This window comes from Rhodnius prolixus, unplaced genomic scaffold (genome assembly GCF_049639745.1).
Source record: "Rhodnius prolixus isolate KJV_2025 unplaced genomic scaffold, Rpr scaffold_6, whole genome shotgun sequence".
In the NCBI taxonomy this organism is placed as follows: domain Eukaryota; kingdom Metazoa; phylum Arthropoda; class Insecta; order Hemiptera; family Reduviidae; genus Rhodnius; species Rhodnius prolixus.
In genome coordinates, this window is record NW_027411634.1 from 25,731,612 (window position 1) to 25,754,683 (window position 23,072).

Sequence of the window (23,072 nt, forward strand, 5' to 3'; positions counted from 1 at the left end):
GCTCCTCAAGTGGAAACCATATTCCATAGGAAATCAGTGACCTCATTTTGGTTTTGAAAAAATTTATAATAAGATATAGATTGAAAAATATTGATTAATATTAAGTCATTTATAGATATGCAGGTTGCCATCGTTCCTCTGACGACTCCAAGAAAAAGCAAAGTTTACGCAGAATCAAAATCTCGAATTGCTGGATAATATTCGGAGAAAAAAAAATCACATTGTGGAGTTTTTTTAAGAAAAAACAGGAGATCTATATACTGGCATAGAAGCCGCATCCATTATGATGCACCTCTCAGCGTTACCGCTTAGGTGGCCAATCGCTGCCCGCGGGCCGCATGTGGTCCGCCTTCAATAATTTAATGGCCCGCGAAATTCATCCTAATTTAAAAAAAATTGTTTATTATCTCTAAATAGCATTGAATGACTTACATCGTAATAACGAACTAAAACTCATTTTTGAAACATCAGAATCAAAATAGATCTTTATATCGGCTGTGTCACAAAAAAAAAAATTTCTAATTTAAGTAATATGGCATAAAATGTGGTGAGCATGTTTCGATAACTTACACCTGCGCATTTTTTTTTTTTTTTTTTTCAAAAATGAAATTTACCAAAACATAAAGTTACTGAGTAAACATTCCAGAAATATGTTCAATTATAGCACTCATTTTACTTTTAAAATTGAGCACAATTCCAGCTTTCTAGCTGCATCTATGAAGGAGTTATAAGGTGATGAAGTTGGTGAATTTAGTATTTCCATCATATTTCGAATTGCCGTATCTCTTGTTTTATTGGTGTAATCGCTTCAACAATTTGGAGAATTATAGTACTCGATTACCTCTACAATTGAACACAATCCCGATTTTCTAGCTGTATTTTTGAAGGAGATATAAGGTGATAAAGTTTGGGAGTTTTACATTTCCTTCATATTTCGAATTGCTGTATCTCCTATCCTATTGGTGTAAACTCTGAGTGAATATGTACAATTATAGTACTCGATTACCTCTACAATTGTACACAATCCCGATTTTCTAGCTGTATTTTTGAAGGAGATATAAGGTGATAAAGTTTGAAAGTTTTACATTTCCTTCATATTTCGAATTGCTGTATCTCCTATTCTATTGGTGTAAACTCTGAATGAATATGTACAATTATAGTACTCGATTACCTCTACAATTGTACACAATCCCGATTTTCTAGCTGTATTTTTGAAGGAGATATAAGGTGATAAAGTTTGAAAGTTTTACATTTCCTTCATATTTCGAATTGCTGTATCTCCTATCCTACTGGTGTAAACTCTGAGTGAATATGTACAATTATAGTACTCGATTACCTCTACAATTGTACACAATCCCGATTTTCTAGCTGTATTTTTGAAGGAGATATAAGGTGATAAAGTTTGAAAGTTTTACATTTCCTTCATATTTCGAATTGCTGTATCTCCTATCCTATTGGTGTAAACTCTGAGTGAATATGTACAATTATGGTACTCGATTACCTCTACAATTGTACACAATCCCGATTTTCTAGCTGTATTTTTGAAGGAGATATAAGGTGATAAAGTTTGAAAGTCTTACATTTCCTTCATATTTCGAATTGCTGTATCTCCTATCCTATTGGTGTAAACTCTGAGTGAATATGTACAATTATAGTACTCGATTACCTCTACAATTGTACACAATCCCGATTTTCTAGCTGTATTTTTGAAGGAGATATAAGGTGATAAAGTTTGGGAGTTTTACATTTCCTTCATATTTCGAATTGCTGTATCTCCTATCCTATTGGTGTAAACTCTGAGTGAATATGTACAATTATGGTACTCGATTACCTCTACAATTGTACACAATCCCGATTTTCTAGCTGTATTTTTGAAGGAGATATAAGGTGATAAAGTTTGAAAGTCTTACATTTCCTTCATATTTCGAATTGCTGTATCTCCTATCCTATTGGTGTAAACTCTGAGTGAATATGTACAATTATAGTACTCGATTACCTCTACAATTGTACACAATCCCGATTTTCTAGCTGTATTTTTGAAGGAGATATAAGGTGATAAAGTTTGGGAGTTTTACATTTCCTTCATATTTCGAATTGCTGTATCTCCTATCCTATTGGTGTAAACTCTGAGTGAATATGTACAATTATAGTACTCGATTACCTCTACAATTGTACACAATCCCGATTTTCTAGCTGTATTTTTGAAGGAGATATAAGGTGATAAAGTTTGGGAGTCTTACATTTCCTTCATATTTCGAATTGCTGTATCTCCTATCCCAGGGGTCGGCAACCTATTTCAAGTGGAGAGCCATTTCTCCTTAAATAATTTTAATAAATCTTACCAAGAGCCGCAAGGATGATAGTGTAAAAAGCTGTAGTAGATCATTAGTATTCACAAATCACTATTTTATGATATTCAGTAACATATTTATTCATTTATTTTTACATATTGCGAAGTAAATAAACAAATAAATAATAACTAAACCTGTGTTTGAATGAAAATGGCGGCAGTCCTATATATTACGTACTGTATTTTAATATAATTCTATTCAATTTCTAACCTATCACATTTAAAATTCTTTTTGAAAAAATATCTTGACTTTAATAAATGAAATGTTCATTTGTTTCGATAAAATTGAAATATACAATTTACTTTGGACAGGATGAAGAGCCACAAAATTTGAATAAAAGAGCCGCATGCGGCTCGCGAGCCGCGGGTTGCCGACCCCTGTCCTATCCTATTGGTGTAAACTCTGAGTGAATATGTACAATTATAGTACTCGATTACCTCTACAATTGTACACAATCCCGATTTTCTAGCTGTATTTTTGAAGGAGATATAAGGTGATAAAGTTTGGGAGTTTTACATTTCCTTCATATTTCGAATTGCTGTATCTCCTATCCTATTGGTGTAAACTCTGAGTGAATATGTACAATTATAGTACTCGATTACCTCTACAATTGTACACAATCCCGATTTTCTAGCTGTATTTTTGAAGGAGATATAAGGTGATAAAGTTTGGGAGTTTTACATTTCCTTCATATTTCGAATTGCTGTATCTCCTATCCTATTGGTGTAAACTCTGAGTGAATATGTACAATTATAGTACTCGATTACCTCTACAATTGTACACAATCCCGATTTTCTAGCTGTATTTTTGAAGGAGATATAAGGTGATAAAGTTTGGGAGTTTTACATTTCCTTCATATTTCGAATTGCTGTATCTCCTATCCTATTGGTGTAAACTCTGAGTGAATATGTACAATTATAGTACTCGATTACCTCTACAATTGTACACAATCCCGATTTTCTAGCTGTATTTTTGAAGGAGATATAAGGTGATAAAGTTAGGAAGTATTACATTTCCTTCATATTTTGAATAGCTGTATCTCCTATCCTATTGGTTTATTATATTTTTTATAGTATTGAAATTGAACCTTTACGAAGAATTGTGGCTAGTTCTCTATAAGATTTAAGCCCAAATACAAAAAACATTGGCCACCTTAGCACTGTGTCTGACAGTAAAAATACTTGTGACCACTTGAGATTTTATTTTTATTACTATTATTTTCCCAAGAGTTCAACTACAAGTGTGAAACTAGTTTCTTTGTACTGTGGTACACGTCTAAGTCGTGTCTCCGGCACAATGCCCAGATTTATGATTCTTGGAGGAAGAAATATATAGCTAACCAAGGGATGTGTAAAACATATTCGATACATATATCCCCTTGTGACCTATCTTTTATTTATATACTACTACAAGGGGTTTTATATATTTATTTACTTACGTATGGTTTATATAGATATTTATATGTATACACACACATATATGTATATACATATATATATATATATATATTGAGAAAAATTTTATTTTTACTAGTGTTTGACTCTCGTGCTGGCGGATTTAGAATAAATATAAAAAGTTATACATCTGTAGAACTCCAAGGCGTCCTAGATATTTTTAGTGTGAGAAAATGCCCTACAGAACAGCTTGATTTTCTTTCACCCGCTTATTTTTCCTGTCATTTTCAACCTACATATTTTTAAGGATTGTTTATATAAAGTACGAGTTTATATACTCGTATATATACTTGAGTTGGGTAAGAACTCACTGCCTTAATTTGTGGTTGAACTGGTTTGTTTGATCTCTATTTTTATCGTTGAACACAGTTGGTACTTATTTGTGAAATTTGAAATATTATTATTATTTGTTTTTATTGTTGCTTTTCTCTGAAATCTATTTTGATTCATTTTGACTGATAGGTTCGGTTAATTATAATATAAATGACAGATCATTTTTCTTCCATAAAATCGTAAACTGCTTATATTTCTGCAAAAGTAAGAGGTAGGTAATTACGGGGAAATTACTCACCTCCAGGTTTAGGTTTAGACGAAGAAAAATTGACGTTAGTCTAAAAAGGAGTTGGGTACTTGACAATAATATACAGGGTGTTCAGCATAAGACTACGGTAACTTTGAGAGGCGATTCTGGGCATCATTTGCAACAAAAAATTCCATATAAACTATGGGTCGATTCGGCTCCGTTTTATAGATATTTTTAATTTTATGTTTTTTCAAGGTGCTACTACTTTTTAGCAAAAAGTTGTATATATTTCTCAAACTATTAAAGCTACAGCTATTTTGATACGCTCATTAGAAAGAAGGTTAAATTTCCTTTTAAATAAGCTAATTTGTATTCCAAAATAATAATATTAAGTATTTTATTTTGTGGCCCAAACATAAGAAATAGCAAGTTTCTAAATTTTTCCAAAACGGTATGTTTAAAATTGATGCAGAAATCTGTGATTAATAGCAAAAAAGTAGGCCTCAAAACAGCGTCATATTTTAAAAACATAAAACAGCTAAAGTTTTTGGAAAAATTTAGAAACTTGCTATTTCTTATGTTTGGGCCACAAAGTGAAATACTTAATATTATTATTTTGGAATACTAATTAGCTTATTTAAAAGGAAATTTAACCTCCTTTCTAATGAGCTTATTAAAATAGCTGTAGCTTTAATAGTTTGAGAAATATAGACAACTTTTTGCTAAAAATTAGTAACACCTTGAAAAAACATAAAATTAAAAATATCTATAAAACGGAGCAGAATCGAGCCATAGTTTATCTCCTTAACAAAAACTTACAGTTTAAAATGTTAAGTATAAGGGTTGATTAAACGCCAAAAGGTACACAAATCAGCAAGTACCCAACATTTCATTAATACTTCATTAATATTTAAGTAATTCTACTGCATTAATTTTCATTAATAAGTTATTTTTTAGAATTTATTAGATGTCACAGACCCTTATGCTGGCCATTTTCGTCTACAAAATATATGTTCAAGTAGCACTGTAGATTGACTGTAATATCTAGTTATCTATAATAATGAAACTATTAATTACAGGTTAAAAAGAAAAACGTTACAAAAAATAAAAAAAAATTATGAGGCTAAAAAATTCAAAACTTTCTTTTAAAAGAAACTTCACCAACATACATCAATGATTTTCAAAAATCGTCGGTTTAAGTTCATTCTTCGATTAAAGTAATTGTTATTTTATGAAGTAGTCAAACGTTTATAATAATTATCTGGCTTTATCGCAAGTAACATAGTTTTCTTCAATTACATTCTCAATGTAGGTATTCATCCCACAATGTTGTATATATGTAATATAAAGTAAATAAGATATGCATATTTTTAGGACAGCTAATTATTCCAGTATTTTACTATAAGTAAAATTAGGGGGACTAAATTAAATTACAATCGAGAAATCAATAATTGTTGTTGAATAATCTACTTGTTATAACTGTGTGTTATTTGTGCTCACGAATATTTCGGTAAGACGAATTCAAGACAGTAGCCGACTCTAACTTTGTATTTTTCTACTTTAACATGCATGTACATATTTATGTGATTTATCATAATTATAACAAAAAAATATTATAAATGAAGTGGCCAGCATAAGGGTCTGTGACATCTAATAAATTCTAAAAAATAACTTATTAATGAAAATTAATGCAGTAGAATTACTTAAATATTAATGAAGTATTAATGAAATGTTGGGTACTTGCTGATTTGTGTACCTTTTGGCGTTTAATCAACCCTTATACTTAACATTTTAAACTGTAAGTTTTTGTTAAGGAGATTTTTGTACCTTTTGGATAGATTTTCCTTTTTGTCTATTTTACAAAGTTACATATCTGCTTTACAGATTTTTTTAAAATTTGGAATAAGCAATTCTATAATTATAACCTGATAAGGTGTTAAGTCGGAACCGTAACTACCACTGGAGAGATCTTTTTAAAGAATGGTTATAGTTGCGGTCCCCAAACCATCCTCAATAACAATTTTTTTGAGAAAGCCTTTTTATATAAAATAGGAAGGTATTTGTACGTAAATAGCAAAATTAAACTGCGATTTCAGTACTTCCTTTTAAGAGGAGCAAGAAAAATAAACTGCGATTACAGTACTTCTTTCTAAAAGGCAAAGATTTTGAATCGAACGACAATTCATTGATGTAAATCGGTTCACTCATTGATAATTTTAACGATTGCAGTACTTCCTCTTAGTAGGTGTAAGAGCATGATGGCACTTCACAGCCACGTAGAGGAGCTTTAATCACTTCTTCGTGCTAAATTTTATCAAAATCGGGTTAAGCTTTGTAGAAATATTGGTAATAATAGTTTTAGAAAGGGCCTTATTTGGGTGGGGCAAACTCCCCTCCTTATGAGGCATAGCGTCGAGACTTTTAAAGTACAAATCTGTACAAAATTTCGATTCGATTGACACTCCATTCATGAAAATCGGTTCACGTGTCGATAATTTGAAACGATTGCTATACTTCCCCTTAACAAGTGTAAGAGCAGATCGTCGCTTTATTGTTAGGTAGGGGAGCCCTAACCCTATCATCCTACCAAATTTTATCAAAATAGGGCCAAGATTTACAGAGTAATTAGTAATAATAATTTTGGAGGGGGCCTTACATAAAGGGGGCTAACTCCTCTCCCATTCGATGTACAGGGCCGAGACCCCCAAAAGGCACATCTACATAAAGTTCCGAATCGAATGACACCTCATTCATGAAAATCGGTTCACGCGTTTAGGCGCTACGTTGTTTACAAAAAAGGTAACAACAAGAACAAGAACAACAAGAAGAAGAAGAAGAACAAGAACAAGAACATTTTTTGAAAAAGCCGTTTTTGCTCATTTTCGGCAACTTTTTTCTCGAAACCTATTAGATCTGGGTGGTTGCAAAAAAATTATAGTTATAAAGGAGAATTTGGAGTAAGATTTAAAGAAAATTTGGGAATTTTATCTTTTATAGAAAAATAGAAAAAAATTGTCAAAGTTGGGTGTTTTTCAACGTTACACTTTTTCGTGCAGTTTTTGATGGTCAACCCTTATACAACTGTCCTACCGGACAGTTTTAATATGGAATTTTTTGTTGCAAATGATGCCCAGAATCGCCTCCCGAAGTTACCGTAGTCTTATGCTGAACACCCTGTATATTACTTTGACCACCAAGTTTTTTGAACTAGATCTTTCCTAGTGACTAACTTTTAATACTTATTTCTTTTCAGCTTATTGAACTGTAAAATTTTATACCATAACAATATGTACAAACTTAACAATATTTATTTTAATATTTTCAGGTAGTGTCAGGAGTAACAGCATCAATAAGATTTGAAGGTCAATTAAAAGTAGATATGCCAGAAATTTTAACAAACCTTGTACCATATCCACGAATACATTATCCATTGGTAACTTATTCACCTATCATTCCAATCACAAAAGTTAGGCATGAATCAATCACATCATCATATTTGGTAAAATAATTTGTATAAGTTCAAATGAAATAGGTGTATAAGTTCTTATTTTTTAAAATTTATTTTTTTTTTCGTTTTATAAGTAAAAAATTCTGTTTTTATTGAGATAGCGACTATCTATTGTACAAACCGATTTTCTGTTTTACCTTCGTGTCTAGGATTTCAAATTTATATTTAAGATTCCTGCTTTAAGATGGGTGGAAACTAAACTGGCCAGAATTGTAAGGGTAAAAGGAACTTCTTTTTTTTATCTTTTATTGAAATTTGCAACTGCAACGATTGTTGCAACAAGCAAATGCAATCTAATATAATGTCATGAATGAAGATAGGAGAAGGCACCCAGTGGCGACACTCCATTAACGTGAATAGTTGCACTATACTGCTCTTATGAAGAGAGTAGATCGCGGGGCCATCTTCTCTTCAATCTCCTTGGAGGATTACCTGTTAATATGGAAGGAGATAATTAAATGTTTAGGATGAGCTGCTGTAAAAGAATGAAATTTTAAGAAACGAGTTTTAGTAAGGTCGTTAATGAAAGGGATTTTGAGATCATTATGAATGGTGAGGCTAGAAATATAGAATGGAGCGTTAAGTAGTTTTCGTAGAATTTTTGATTGTAAAGTCTGAATGCTTAAAGAATTAGAACGTTTAGTCGATCCCCATACTTCAATGCCATATGACCAAATAGACGCTAAAAATTTTGTGCTGAGTTTAATTTAATTTTTTATGAGGTAATTGAGGCTTTATTGTATTAACTTTGATTGTATTAATGTTGACAATTTGATTATTATCTTAAGAACAAAGTTAAAAATAGCGCCCTTTAAAAATAACCGCAGTAAAAAGGGACTTAGAGCTATAAATTGGAATCTTTTGTTTTTTGGCCAGTAAAAATTAGTGGTATTTTATATTCTGGCAACATCTCCCGAAATATGATATTTCTACAAGCATACGTTAGGCACTGTCGAAGACATACCAGACTAGGCATTGAAGCAGCCTAATCTCTACTGTATTATTTATTATTTTTATGATTAAACATAAACGTGACGTCTTAGAAAAATTGTTCTGAAGTACTTTTGTTTTGTATAAATAAGTACGCAGGATGCTACTTAACTGTCACTCCAGTGTAGCGAGCGGGAAGAATCTAATGAGATGATGAAATCGTGATGAGTTGATGAATATGAAAGGGGGTGGGTAATTAATAACACTAAGATACTAACTAACACTTGACTATATTCTAATTATACAAGGAAAAAACAAAAAAAGAGCTAGCTAATTTAAAGTTTAATAATGAGGGTTACTTTGTATGAATTATGCATGAAACAATGGGTAGTTTGGGAAATGGTGAACACTTACTCATGCTGCTGTCCATGTCTCCGAAGTCATCTTCTTTAAAATTAGGGGGGATGACGGTACGTGTTATGCCTACCATTTCTTCCACTCTAGACTGTGGACAGCTAGAATTACATATTCTCAACGCTTACTAATTTTGTTTCATTATCGTCAACACTTCACATACAGATTATCAACTTATCGCCAAATTAATCTTCTTGATATCGTCACTTATAGAAAACTTTATAAAAATCGATAAAAATATTTTAAATCTGTTATAAAACATTTAACCATAAGTAAATGCTTAAGTAAGTACTTAAAGTAAGTACTAAGTAAATCATAATAATCATAAACCATAAATACATTTTACAAACATATCTCTACATTAAATTATTATTGAATAATAGTAATTTTTCCAAAACATTCGAGAAACGAGTCCTCACGTTCGATTACTCGAAATTCAAACAAAAAACAAGGCTAGACATCAAAGTAGGATGAAGGAAAATCTCTTTGAAATGGTTCAAATTAAATCTTTTGATAAATAATTGTATGCCTAATCTTAAATGGTGTTTCATTTTGATTAATATATTTATACTATTCTAACCACTATTAAATTATTCAGTAAGTAGCTTAATGTTAATATTAATTTTAAGTATAATGATGGATAAATTACTTTTTATGTCTACCTCTCGTTTATTCTAAACTTATAATACTCGTAGTAAAATCGACTCCGGCTGACGTATTTTCCAAGCCGGACAATATTTTCATTTTGTAATTTGTAAATATTTCATATGTAAAATAAATATTATTATTATTATTCTAAACTTATAACTAAGGAACGGATTTTTATGTATTTAAAAATGCCAAATATTTAATTAAAATATGCATTTATTTTCGTCAATTATGTGGAAAATATGTGATTTTCTTAAAATATTTTCTGGAATATTTAAGTAAAATAGACATTTTTTTTTTATAAAAATGGATTTTTTTGGGGGGGGCAAGTTATAATTATTTATACAAGAAAAGAACATTTTTACAATTTATAATAATTTATTAGGAACAAAATAATTTGTTTTTACAAGTTATAATGATTTATACAACAAAGAACATTTTTACTATTTATAAAAAGATGTGTTAAATTTTCAATTTTGAAAACTTCACTCTTCGAAATTGTTTGCAACCACATGAAATTTCAAATGTTGGAACGTAAAGTGACGACGATTTGGGCGTAAGATGGACTTGTAACGACTAAAAGATCGTTCAACATCTACAGATGTTATAGGTGCCTTGCTGAAAGAAGTTATCTCGTTGGTTGTAAAGGGTACACGATGTTCTGAGGTGACTTCTGTTCCACTGATAATATCAGAAATCTGGCAGATGGTCTCCCACCCTTTGTTCTTGCTCAGTACTTCTACCAGTTTTGATCTGATCAGATCTCCCTTACTCCCAGGTATTCCTTCCACCTTTTCGATGACTTTCTTAACGTTGGACACGTTTTCTGTCAGTCGAACATTTTGGGACTCAAGTTTTGGGTAATGGCTTGTGCAATAAATACGCAATTGTCAGAAATGAATGCAAGGTCGTTCCTTAAATTAGGTTTCTCGAATAAAGACTTGGCTGTATTTATCGCTACTGCTTCGTCTTCGAGATGTGACAAGATGTTGTCACAAGCTGTGCAGTACAAAATGTCTCCATCACTTCGAAAAAGTTCTGCTGGAAACTCGCGAAGATATTTAGCAACCAGTTGTTTGTTTGAGGCCGATGTTCGTGGCATTTCACCCAAAAAAGAATACACTAAGTGACCGAACGAAATGAATTGGACACTTCAACGAACGAGCTGAAAGAACAGACAACGTCAGACAACTTCAAAGAACTAACAAGTGCCCGTCACTGTTTAGCAGCATTCTGTGTAAATTACAATAACCATTGTACCCACTGTGATTCACAGCCCTACAGTCTGTGGTTCACAGTTCCTGTCAACCACCTCCCAATTATGAAAATATGCCCAAAATGAAAAATATGAAAAAATATGTACATATTTTGATTAAATATGTAGAAATATTTATTTATTTTAATCAAATATGTATAAATATGCGATAACATCCAAATATGTGGAAATATGTGAAATAAAAGTAGACTCAAACGGCTTAAAAAGTGTCAGTATGAATACTTCTAGTTGAAAAACGTCTGTAAATTGCCTAGAAAAAAATATGTAAATACATACGAATCCGTTCCCTACTTATAACACTGCAGCAAAATCACGCTCTCATAAAAAATTATCCCGGTGACTAGATAGGTTGAATTAAATTAAGTTTGCCCACTAAGGATCAGACATCTCTCAAAGTGGACCGGTTGATTTTTAAATGAGTCTCGTTTTATTATATTTCTTTGAATCCTAATTGATTAGCTTTTCTGTTTTTTCAAGCGTAATTTTTTATTTAAAAGTACTTTAATTTCTAAATAAATACACAGACTGAATGTTGAACCATTAAAACTTTTTATTTGTTTTCAGGTAAATGAATGCTTTCAACCAATAAATCAGATGGTCAAGTGTGATCCTCGAGACGGCAAATATATTGCTTGCGTACTACTATTTAGAGGCGATGTAAATCCAGTGGAAGTTAATTATGCCCTTGAACGGATTAAAGGAAATACAAAAAATTTTGTTAATTATACACCCAAACAATTTAAAGTTAGTGCGTTTTTTAAATTTTATTATGTTAATATGTATTTATTGAGTGAAAAATGGTACTTGATAATAGTGGCTATAAAAGCGAGGAATACATTTGGACTTTCTGATTAAAATTATTAATTCATTCATTCAAGTGGTTCCTACTGGCGGAGGTCAAGCTAAAATTATTTTAAATAATAATAATATTAATAAGTATTCTTCTAAACTTAACAATCAAATTTTACTTGAAGCTTTGCAGATCTTAAGATCTTCTTAGTAGTATTTGCTAACCAACAATGGACTCTATTCAGATCTAGAAAAAGGATACCGATAATGACTTTTACTAGTCTCCCAGGCAACAAGTTCAACAAGATTATTATAATAATGGGAGAACAAGTCATTGCATGCATAAACCTACAGGAATCTTCAGATTAGGGATTGAGAAATTGCTCCAGATATGGTGGTGACTAGCTGCAAAAAAAGCAGTAGACATGCTGATGAATAAGCAGCCGCTCGGACAAGGTGGCACCTTATTAGCAGTGTTTCATATTGCTAGCAGAGAAGTTTAACAAAAAAATGATTGGTTTCCTTACCAACAATAAACTTTAATCAAAAGCCTTTCAACCAGATTTTGCCCTCAGTAAAGGAATCACTTTCTCAGAAATAAAATTACATAAGCGGCTTATGCCTAAAGGATTTAAATTAGGCCTTTAGAGGCCCAAAATTAGGTCTGCAGTTAGAAAAAGGTGGGAGGGAAGCCACATCTTATTAGACATCCACCTAATAAGGAGCATAGTACACTACTGAAACGGCTTATCAACTGATATAGCCTCCTATAATACGTTACTACCTCTACATAATAACTATCGTGTAAACACAACAGAAGTTACTTTCATACAACTCGTTCTTAACAGGGGTAAGACTAAATTAGAGCAACAAAGGACACGAGCAATAATCGATAACTCTTCCAAAAAATTTAAATTTTTCAATTATTTTTTTAAAATTTTTATATCGTACATGAACTTATCCAATTTGGATTCAGAAAAGTTTTAAACAATCAATTTAATTCTAAGATAAGTTGCCAGGTAAGCCACATAATTTGATTATTTTTTAGACTTTGTCTGGAAGAATTAGATTTTTCAATTTTTAGAAAGTCAAAGAATTTAACTGGTTGGCCAAGATGGAAATAGAAAAGTTTAAAATCCCATCAAAAACAAGGAACGTAAAAACAATATTGCAACCTAGCAGAAGGAATGAAATGTTGAATAAGTAAAATACCGAATTGAAATGGTTACTCCGCAGAAACTTAAAAAGAAAGTGGAAAAGCTGAAATGGAGGATTGGAAGTGAAAAAAGTAAATTGTTTAAATCAAAACTGCTCACTAAGTCTACAAAAATGAGGCTGTATGAAATATCTGACCGATCGTGTGTGATGGCACCGAGTCTCGGCTTGCTACAGTCACCAGTTGTGACAGACAGAGTATTTGAAAGAAAAAATTGTTAGAAGAATTTACAGCGGATTAGGATTTGGGCTTTAAAATATAATCACTTCATTATAGTCGGCAGTACAGGAGAAAAAGATACCAGAATGTGTCAAGAGATAAACAGGAGAGGACTGGTGGCGAGAGGTAGAAGCCGAAGGAGCTATGAAAAAAAACAAAATAAATAAAAGAGAAGAGAAGCGATTCTAAAATGTCACCAGAACTCCTAATAATTGAAAATAGAAGACGAAAACTTACCACCCTTAAGACTTTTACGGTTTTTCTCCAGCTGGTAAAGTGAAGTCTCATGATTAATCACAATTAATCATGTAGGTCAATAAAGAGTAGCTGATTAAAATCCCTCGCAAATGCAATGGGCTTTTTTTTTTTATACCAGTTTCTCGTTTTCATTAAAATAATAATATAATAATATTATATTTAATAATACTATTAGCAGAGTTATTTGTTTTACACAAAACTTTATTTTGTTATTATTTAATTATGGGCGGCGTATCAAAGGGTTTCTGAGAAATAGTGATATTTCGTTTCTACTCAAAAGAATAAGATTCTTTTTAAAATTCAGTTAAACCTAATGTTAGTTTAGGAAAACAAACATAAAAGATATTGTTTAAAGAAAATGTAAATTCAGCCTTGATTTGAGGTAGGGGAAAGAAATGTTTTGCAATAGACCTCACAGATATTTACATTTATATAACATTCACGTATTTATTGAGTCATATGAACAAAATATAATCTGACTGAATTATAGGTGGGTATTAACTTCCAACCGCCGACTAGAGTGCCTGGAGGAGATTTGGCCCAAGTAAGTCAAGCTATGGTCATGTTATCGAACACGTCCGCTATTACACCAGCTTGGTCAAGAATAAATAATAAATTTTCTTTAATGTTTCGAAAACGTGCTTTTGTACACCATTATGTTGGTGAAGGAATGGAAGAGAAAGAGTTTGTTGATGCCCAAGAAAATCTTAAAGCCCTCGAAAATGATTACAAACATGTCGAATAAAAACAAATACTGCTTTACTTAAAAAAAAAGAAAAGTTGCCTTTATTTTTTGTACTTTTAAACTTATTCATGCATAATCTTTCAAATAGTATAAAATCTTATAATTCGTCTTAAAAGTACATCCCGTTTTTACCGGGACTTTAAAAGTAAGATCCCAGCGACAAAGCAAGTTCATCATTTTGTCCTGGTTATTTAATAAAAATGTAGAAGTGCCAACGTGCGCTTAACGCTGTAAACAAACTTAAATAATTAAAATTATAGAATACATTTTCAGCCTGCCTGCCACATCTTCACCCATAGAATGAATATTCTCCATAATGAATACCATAGAGATAACATACAATATATAAGAAATATATAAGAGCCATGAGGTTTCTGAAGTGTTCGTCGATGAATTAGAGGATAGAACTATCTGAGAGTTTGGTAGGACTGAACCTAATTTCAGTATTAAGTGTGGAGTCGTGTCTAGTTTAAGAATAACAATATTAATTATTGTAACAAAATTGTTGCTTTTTGGTAACTAGATGGCTACTTTGTCTTTTCCATTCAAGGCTTTTAGAAAAGACTTTCTGTTTGGTACTAACCGTAAAAATTGTTCCAGTTTAAACAAAATAAAATTATGGTATTTATGGCTTTTTTAAACTAAAATAATAAGCTAAATATAATTAAAGAAAATACGTTTTTAAGGTAATTTTTTAAAAATCTCTTTTCATGGAAACAAAAATATCTGTCCATGGTAACTTCATTCCTATCTAACGTAATTTTCCCACTGCTAGAAAATTTCCAATGTTACTATTTTATTCTGAACTGAAGTGCTAGCTTTCCACTGTGCTCCAGGTATCACTGCTCTAACAAATTACTCATGAGTCTAATGGAATGTAGAAAGTGAACAAGTTAGAAGAGGCAAGTGATAGTGGTAGTGGTATAGTTTGAGAGGGAGTTCTTGGGTGTAAAGTTGGACAGGAAATTTACTTCCTGAGAGATCATCACCTGAACGGATCACTGCCATCAATCATTGTCACGAAAGGACTAATCAAATTCTTTTAGTTTTAAAAATAGTTTTGTGTGATATAATATTCAAACCAACGATTGGCACTTTTTCTTTTTTGCTAATCAGAGAGATTATTCAAATCAGTACTCTTAACGCTATTTATTCTTATATTCAATTTTTACAAAATGGTTAATGCAGTTACTAAAAAAAAAAAAGTTTAGCAACAGGACAGATTTCTTAAGCTGTTAAAAGTTTTGGTAAGACCTTTGGTTGTTAGTCGGCCACATTGTATTCTCAGTCCGTTTGTTTTTGTTGTTATCTTGATAAGATTCTTACTAATTTGCTTACTTACCACTTACACATTTAAGACATTTGCTGGCAACCTGGTTATAGTGGCGAAGATAATGATCTACTCAGTAAAATTAGTAATGTTAGATTTGCATAGAGCGTCATTGTAAAGACAAATCCTTTACGACCAAATAGATTTATTCGTGCTTCTCTTGAGTTTCAGTGTTTTTACAAGATTGAGGGGCATCTCTTAAGAGTTTGTTGTGTACGAGTAGTGATGTATGTAGAGGTATGAAGAGCTAAAGTTTACCTGAGAATTTCGTGAAACGTATGTTTCTAGGAAGATCGTGTTCGATAAAAAAAGCGACAGAAAATTCCTATAACAAGATAATTAAAACTGGAAATAAGCGAAGCTGTGCCAGTCAATCTAAATGGGATAGTGGAACATACCACAATAATTTTTAAACAAAGACGGTTTCATAGCTACAGAAAGTAGAAAAAATATCAGTGGTACCTCAAGCATATACAAATCGGACCAGCTATTTTCACGGAAGAGGGGCAAATTAATGAATTTATAGCAATATAACTAGACCTTTTTTTTTCTATATTTAGGTATTCATTTGAGTCCTTTACTCTTACATGATTACGAACTATGCACAGGCTGTGAGAAAAAGATCTAAGGACGTTAGGAACGCTACAATGAGAGCCAATCAGATGGTAATGCCAGCTGAAGAGGTGAAATTAGTGAATCTTGAAGATGATTTTAGAAGAGCCCTTTTCATACTCACAGTAATTACCTTTTCACAGCAATTAAGGTCGAAGAGAAGTGATAGCCCGAGGATTAGATGAAACGACAATATCTTACATAACCGAGAGGAGTTAGTGGAAGACCTGGAGAGCTGGTACGAGAAAATCATTCAGCGATAGAAAAGTCTAGGTCACCCCATTCATCTGTTTGGAGTGAGAAAGGTAAGGATCAAGAAGAGATTTGGTTAGCGGTCGTAAAAGGTTACGGTGGGTGACCTTAGGTTGTTTTCCTTTAAGGTTATTGTTCGCACAGCTGTGCCTCTCAGTATAGGACCGGAGCTTTAGAACGAACACTCGGTTTATGTTGTGGCTGTTTTTGTTTGAAACTGTTTACATGGGTCCAGAGGTGCTTTGGATAGCGTCGGTGTTGTTACTTACGTCATCCCTATAAACGATTTATAAGATCTAGGTTTCTATCAGACTATCAGGGTGGAAATAAAGAAAATAGCAAAAAAAAAAACTTCTTATTCAGGTAACACAAAAATATGTTAAATGTAGAGTAACTTTGAAGGCTGTGTCGATAGTCAGAAGCGAATTGAGGTGATCAAAGCCCATTAATGACACATGAAGAAGCATAATATTTGAGTTGCTGTTCATTATTTTTGGTTACTGATTCATAGTTTCAATAGGATGATAATATTTGAGTTTTACTTTTCTTGACGAATTTAGGAATGTTATTTGGATAAGAATTGCCAAACTTGTATTTTACTTGAAATTTCTATAAACGAAAATTTCCTCTTCAAGAAATAAGAGAAAGAAAAACCATTAAGAATATAAAAATGTCGCAAATTCTCGAGCAAACTTAAAAGCACTCAGACCATAACTTAAAAAAATGGAAAACAATAGTGTCTGGTTACATATTTCTCAACTTGTTTTAAAATTTCAGAATTTAAGTTCTAATAATATTCTTTTCACTTTCCAATACTACTCGAGCTGGGATGGCACTTGCAGTCCCATAGCTACCAGCACTTCACCTTGCTCAACAAGGTAGGTGGGACCTTGTCGACGAGGGGGAGTGTGGAATATCATTGTGCCATCCCTTTAATACGCTAACTTTTATAATAAATACCTATATAATCCACATCTATATATAAATTAACAATGTTAGTAGTAAACTATTATATTAACTTTATGCAGAACTAAAAATATCTCTTAACCCAAGGAGGCTATTTACTCTACTAGTAGTTGGATGTGCAGTACTTTGAACTAATATTCCTGCACATCCTAAAATAAACTAGACCTAAATATAATTAACCTAATGGGGTTAAAATACTCGTATAAAAATTCTTTCAACCCCAGGTTAAAAAACCTAACCTAAACATACATACGCCTTTCTCGCCAATTAATACATTCACGCCAATAAATACGAGGTGTGTTCAAAAAGTAACGGGAATTTTCGTTTTTTGAAAAAAATATTTATTTATTCATCTACATTAATATTGTCGTCTTCAAAGTAGTCCCCTTCGCATACAATACACTTGTGCCAGCGCTTTTTCCAATCCTCGAAACACTTCTGAAACTCGATCTTTGTGATAGCTTTCAGCTCTTTCAGCGATTCGCTTTTAATGTCATCTATGCTTGTAAAACGACGGCCTTTTAATGTTCTCTTTATGTTTGGAAATAGAAAAAAGTCACATGGAGCCATGTCTGGCGAATATGGAGGCTGGGGCATCGTTAAAGTTTTGTTTTTGGCCAAAAATTCACGAACAAGCAATGAAGTGTGAGCAGGTGCATTATCGTGGTGCAAAATCCATGAATTGTTTTGCCACAAATCCGGGCGTTTTTTTCGGATTGCTTCACGCAAACGGCGTTGAACTTGTAGGTAGTACTCCTTATTGATTGTTTGACCTTGTGGCAAGAATTCATGATGCACTATGCCATTAAAATCGAAGAACACAGTGAGCATAACCTTCACAATCGACCGCACTTGTCGAGCCTTTTTCGGTCTTGGCGATCCAGAATGCCTCCACTGGGACGATTGAGCCTTAGTTTCGACATCATATCCGTAAACCCATGTTTCGTCACCTGTTATAACACGTTTCAGTAGATCCGCATCGTTGTCGACTTCATTGAGTGACTCTTGAGCAACTTCCATTCTCCGCTGTTTTTGTTCGAAATTCAACAATTTTGGAACAAATTTTGCTGCCACACGTTTCATACCCCAAAACATCCGAAAAAATTTCATGGCATGAGCCAATTGATATGGCAACATCATCAGCGACTTCTCTGATTGTGATTCGGCGATCGTTCATAACCATTTCTTTCACTTTTTTCACGTTTTCATCGGTTGTTGATGTGCTTGGACGTCCAGGTCGTTCGTCATCTTCAACGTTTTCGCGGCCATCTTGGAAACGCTTATACCACTCGTAAATCCTTGTTTTACTCATAGCAGACTCACCATATGCCTTTATTAACATTTCACACACTTTATTACACTTTATTTCATTTTTTACGCAAAATTTAATACAAATTCTTTGATCCATTTTTTTAAACAAACAAAAATCGCCAACCTCGAAAAACACGTCTAACCTTAACGGCTGCCACTTAAGAAGTAAACAATGAATATTACTGAAAATTTTATCGTACTTCAGGGGCATGTTTACCAACATAATAAAAAAAAAAAATTTACAATCAGACTCTCCAAACCCGCGAAATTTAAAAATTCCCGTTACTTTTTCAACACACCTCGTACGTTCACACTTGTAATTAATTTAAGGAGTTCTTTTCATTTTTGTTTTAATTTTTTTTATAATTTTGTTTTACAACTTAATGTTGAAAATGGAAATAAAACAGAATGTAGGGCTAAATTTTATTTTAACTAGAGAATAATTGTGAATGCTAACGTACATACAATTAGTGTACAATTAATGAATAAATTTCACGAAAAGAAGGGAACTTTTTGTTTCAGCCCCTGAAGCCTACATAACATACACGAACACAAGTGTCATGCTATCATATATTCTGAGCGAGGTAACTGGGGATGGACCAGGCCAGAAGAGTAGGTGGAGAATGCCAAAGGTGAAGCCTTTGTTTGCATCTAGGAATTAGGTCACGTAGTGTCTTCATTCTAAACATTTACTAACTACCTAACCAACAAATAATTTCTTTATAAATATAATTTGCAAATTTTCTTTAATAAAAATATTTAATTCACATCACCAAGTTTTGTAGAAATAAATTTTTATTATTTTCTTCATTCCATGTCTAAGAAACAAGTCTGAAATCATTTGTCAAGTGAAATTTCTTCTCGTTCAAACGTTTTTTACTTCTTTTTAGCTCCCATCCTATTAGAGAACATTTATTTTTGTTTTTCTCTTGGAAATACACGGTTTAAATGGTTAGAAGTGAGAACCTAGAAATCTTAGGTGTATTTTGATTGGGTCTTGTCCTTGGTTTTCATTTAATTTTTAACTTTTCTGCAGGATATGTTATATGTTCTCCACTAATTATTTCGCTCTTAACACGTTAACTTGTGGCACAGTTATGTTCACTGTTTTACATATTCCCGGGTTCAGTAAGTTGATATTCGATGTACCCTGAGTGCTATACATATCCTGGGTGACTTTTTGTCAATTACAGTTATTTGTGAACGAGTAGGTTAATAAATCTTCAGTTTTTTCACTGGAGGGGTCGTTATGCTGTAACAGTAGGATCCGGTAGTCCACAGTACAAAAGGAATAAATTTTATTTCGATTACAATATATGAAAAGAAAAAAAATTTATCAAAAAAAGAAAAAAGAGAATTAAATTTATTGAAAAGTCAAATTACAATAAAATCATATTTATTTAAGGAAAATAGAGAGATGTTTTCATGTTCAAGAAATGTGTTTAAGCTAGCTTGAGGTGCTACCAACTGTTTGTAGAAGCTCGTTACACGTCTAACTCACTGATTAGCTAGTATACTTAACTTAATTTTTCTCAGCTGTAATTGATGTAGCTGTCATTGATTACCTATTGCGGGACATATCACCAGGGATATGCTCTTATTTAATAAGCTTTTATAAATTAAAGCACCAGTATTTTATTATTATTTATTTGTATGGAAAAAATAAAATAACTTTCTTTCTTTCGCAAAGTTTCATGAAAAATCGTCCTGCAGTGGACGCAAAATGCATTTACATATCTACGAGGATATGTTTTACGCAGTGAACATGTTAAATGGTCAAGTGACGTTATCTTTTCTCTATTTAACTTCGCTACAGCCTAGAATAGCTCTTTGAGTCGAAGAAAAAAAGAGAAATAGTTGTATTAGTTCTGGTTGTGATAAATGAAAATATTTAGATTTTTTTTCACTCTTATATCTTCTTCAAATGTCATTTATTTATACATATATTTTGTAGGTAAATCATAAGATTATTTGCAAATTCTATAATCACAAACATTTATATTCATATAAGAGATCTTTTCTAACCTACATAATATTTCGATTATGGACCGATTTCGAGCGCTCTCCATACTTTTGGAACATAGCGTATTTAAAGAGTGTTTTAGTGACCTAGTTCTAAAAATGAAGTGTTAGTTTTATGATTTATTGAAGTTAGACAGCAAAACAGATAAGACTGTACTTGAATATTTATACTCTACAACATCTCTACATTTTAGTTCAAAGCTTGTTATATTATGTATAATTAAAGGGTACAAACACATGGTTGCAAGGGCGTGTCAGGTCATAAAATAAATTGCCCAAATTTACATTTAGGTCATGAAAATACTTATCTCTCTCTCAACTTACACTCTTGACAATAAAACTAACAAAACTTAGTGACACAGACTGTAACAGCATATTGCTAACTTTTTGGTGCGATCAAGATGATAAGTCGTTATAGGAGGTCACCTCAAGCTCCACTTGTGGCACAGTTATGTTCACTGTTTTAGATATTCCCGGGTTCAGTAAGTTGATATTCGATGTACCCTGAGTGCTATACATATCCTGGGTGACTTTTTGTCAATTACAGTTATTTGTGAACGAGTAGGTTAATAAATCTTTAGTTTTTTCACTGGAGGGATCGTTATGCTGTAACAGTAGGATCCGGTAGTCCGCAGTACAAAAGGAATAAATTTTATTTTGATTAAAAATTAAAAGCACAATATATGAAAAGAAAAAAAAATTATCAAAAAAAGAAAAAAGAGAATTAAATTTATTGAAAAGTCAAATTCCAATAAAATCATAATGGGAGAAGTAAATTTCTTCTCCCATTCCTGCTAAATATTATGCTTCTAATTATTCTGTACACTTTGTGTGCTTCTGTGAAGAGCTCATGCTTCTTTTTCACCCTGTAACAAAAACGAAAGGAGTTCTTTCAAGAATTACAATGGAAGAGATAGCTGAGCCACAAGTGATGATGATAAATATCAATATTCTGAGCCAAGAAGATAGAAAATCTTATTTATCGTTTAATTTGTCCAGTAGAAGATTTAGATTGGGCAGAGGATTCCCAGACTATGATTATGAAGCAAATTCATTTGATTCAGCCATTGTCTTGAAAAGCATCTTTATTGGACCATCTAACGTCACTAGACAAAAAAGCTCCGAAAGGATTCGCCAATCCTAATGTTAATACTATTCAATAGCGTTTCTTTTATTTCTAAGTGCGCAAGTCGGGATTATTAGCACAATGGCATCTGTGTTATTAATTAATGGTTTACAACATTATCTCATTTCTAAAACTGCTTTTTCACCTTTCTCCCAAGGCATAGTTATTTATCTAGTTTTTTAAATTTTTTCAATCTGGAGAAGATACATTTAATGACATTTTAAAATTAAAAATATTTAGTTTTAGATGTTAATATTTTATTAAAGTCAAGAGATTTTAGTAAATTGACAAATTAAGAATTTGTGAACAAATTATTTAAGAAATTTTCAGGGAAAATATTTTTTCCATTTTTATTTTTTAAAAATAAAAAGTAAGAGAAAACTTTTCCTTATTAGAATTATGTATAGAAGTAAAGAAGTTGTTAAAAATTTCATTTTAAAATAGATTTTGTATTGTTGTCTTAAACTTAACAGAAAAGTTTTTCGATTATACGCTTTGAAGAACAGAGTGAATTGACGATGTCAATCGAATAAAATGAGTTTATTAAGAAAGAAAATAAGAAAAATATCTTTACTTGCTCGGCGGCTATTTACGGCTGTCAATATTATAAATAATTAAACATTAAGCATTAATATACATTTATTTGTCTTTTAGTGAATTTTAATGTAGTAATACCGTGGTACTTTGACTTCGCACAAGGTAGAAAGTTCACTACTACCTTGATACGACTGCGCTTCAACCATAACTTCTCGCCCCACCATCTCAGCCTTATAGGAATTTCAGTCCCTCCAATTTGCTCTTGCCCTTCTGATACAATTATAGACGCCAACCACCTGATCCTTGATTGCAATAGTCACCAGGATGATAGGGACAAACTGTGGAATGCAGTCATCAAAGCGAAATGTCCACTTCCTGCCAACCTACATACCATCCTCACAGAACCAATATTCGAAACGTATCTGGCTATTTTCCAATTCATTACCAAAAACAAAATCAAACTTTGAAAATAAAAAGTAAAAAATAAAACATAACAGCAACTAGAACAAAAATAACAATAGTACTCATAACACATCCCATTAAATAATACATTAGTACATCCCTGGCTAATCTGCACAGACAGGA

The 23,072-nt window shown here is 32.2% G+C and overlaps 1 protein-coding gene across 9 annotated transcripts in view; it reads left to right on the forward strand.

The window, feature by feature from the left end:
• Positions 1 to 23,072, forward strand: part of LOC141461454 (tubulin alpha-1 chain-like) — a 72,451-nt gene that overhangs the window by 39,945 nt on the left and 9,434 nt on the right. For 3 of the 9 annotated variants that reach the window (XM_074142593.1, XM_074142592.1, XM_074142591.1), the window contains exons 6-8: positions 7,654 to 7,827; positions 11,669 to 11,848; positions 14,077 to 14,372. In XM_074142593.1, the coding sequence (XP_073998694.1) occupies positions 7,654 to 7,827; positions 11,669 to 11,848; positions 14,077 to 14,331 (609 nt within the window). In that variant the 3' untranslated portion in view covers positions 14,332 to 14,372. Of the gene's footprint in view, positions 1 to 7,653; positions 7,828 to 11,668; positions 11,849 to 14,076; positions 14,375 to 16,221; positions 16,327 to 16,416; positions 16,579 to 19,324; positions 19,435 to 23,072 lie in introns of those variants that run through there. The other 6 variants (XR_012462873.1, XR_012462876.1, XR_012462872.1 and 3 more) reach the window with 6 other exon arrangements.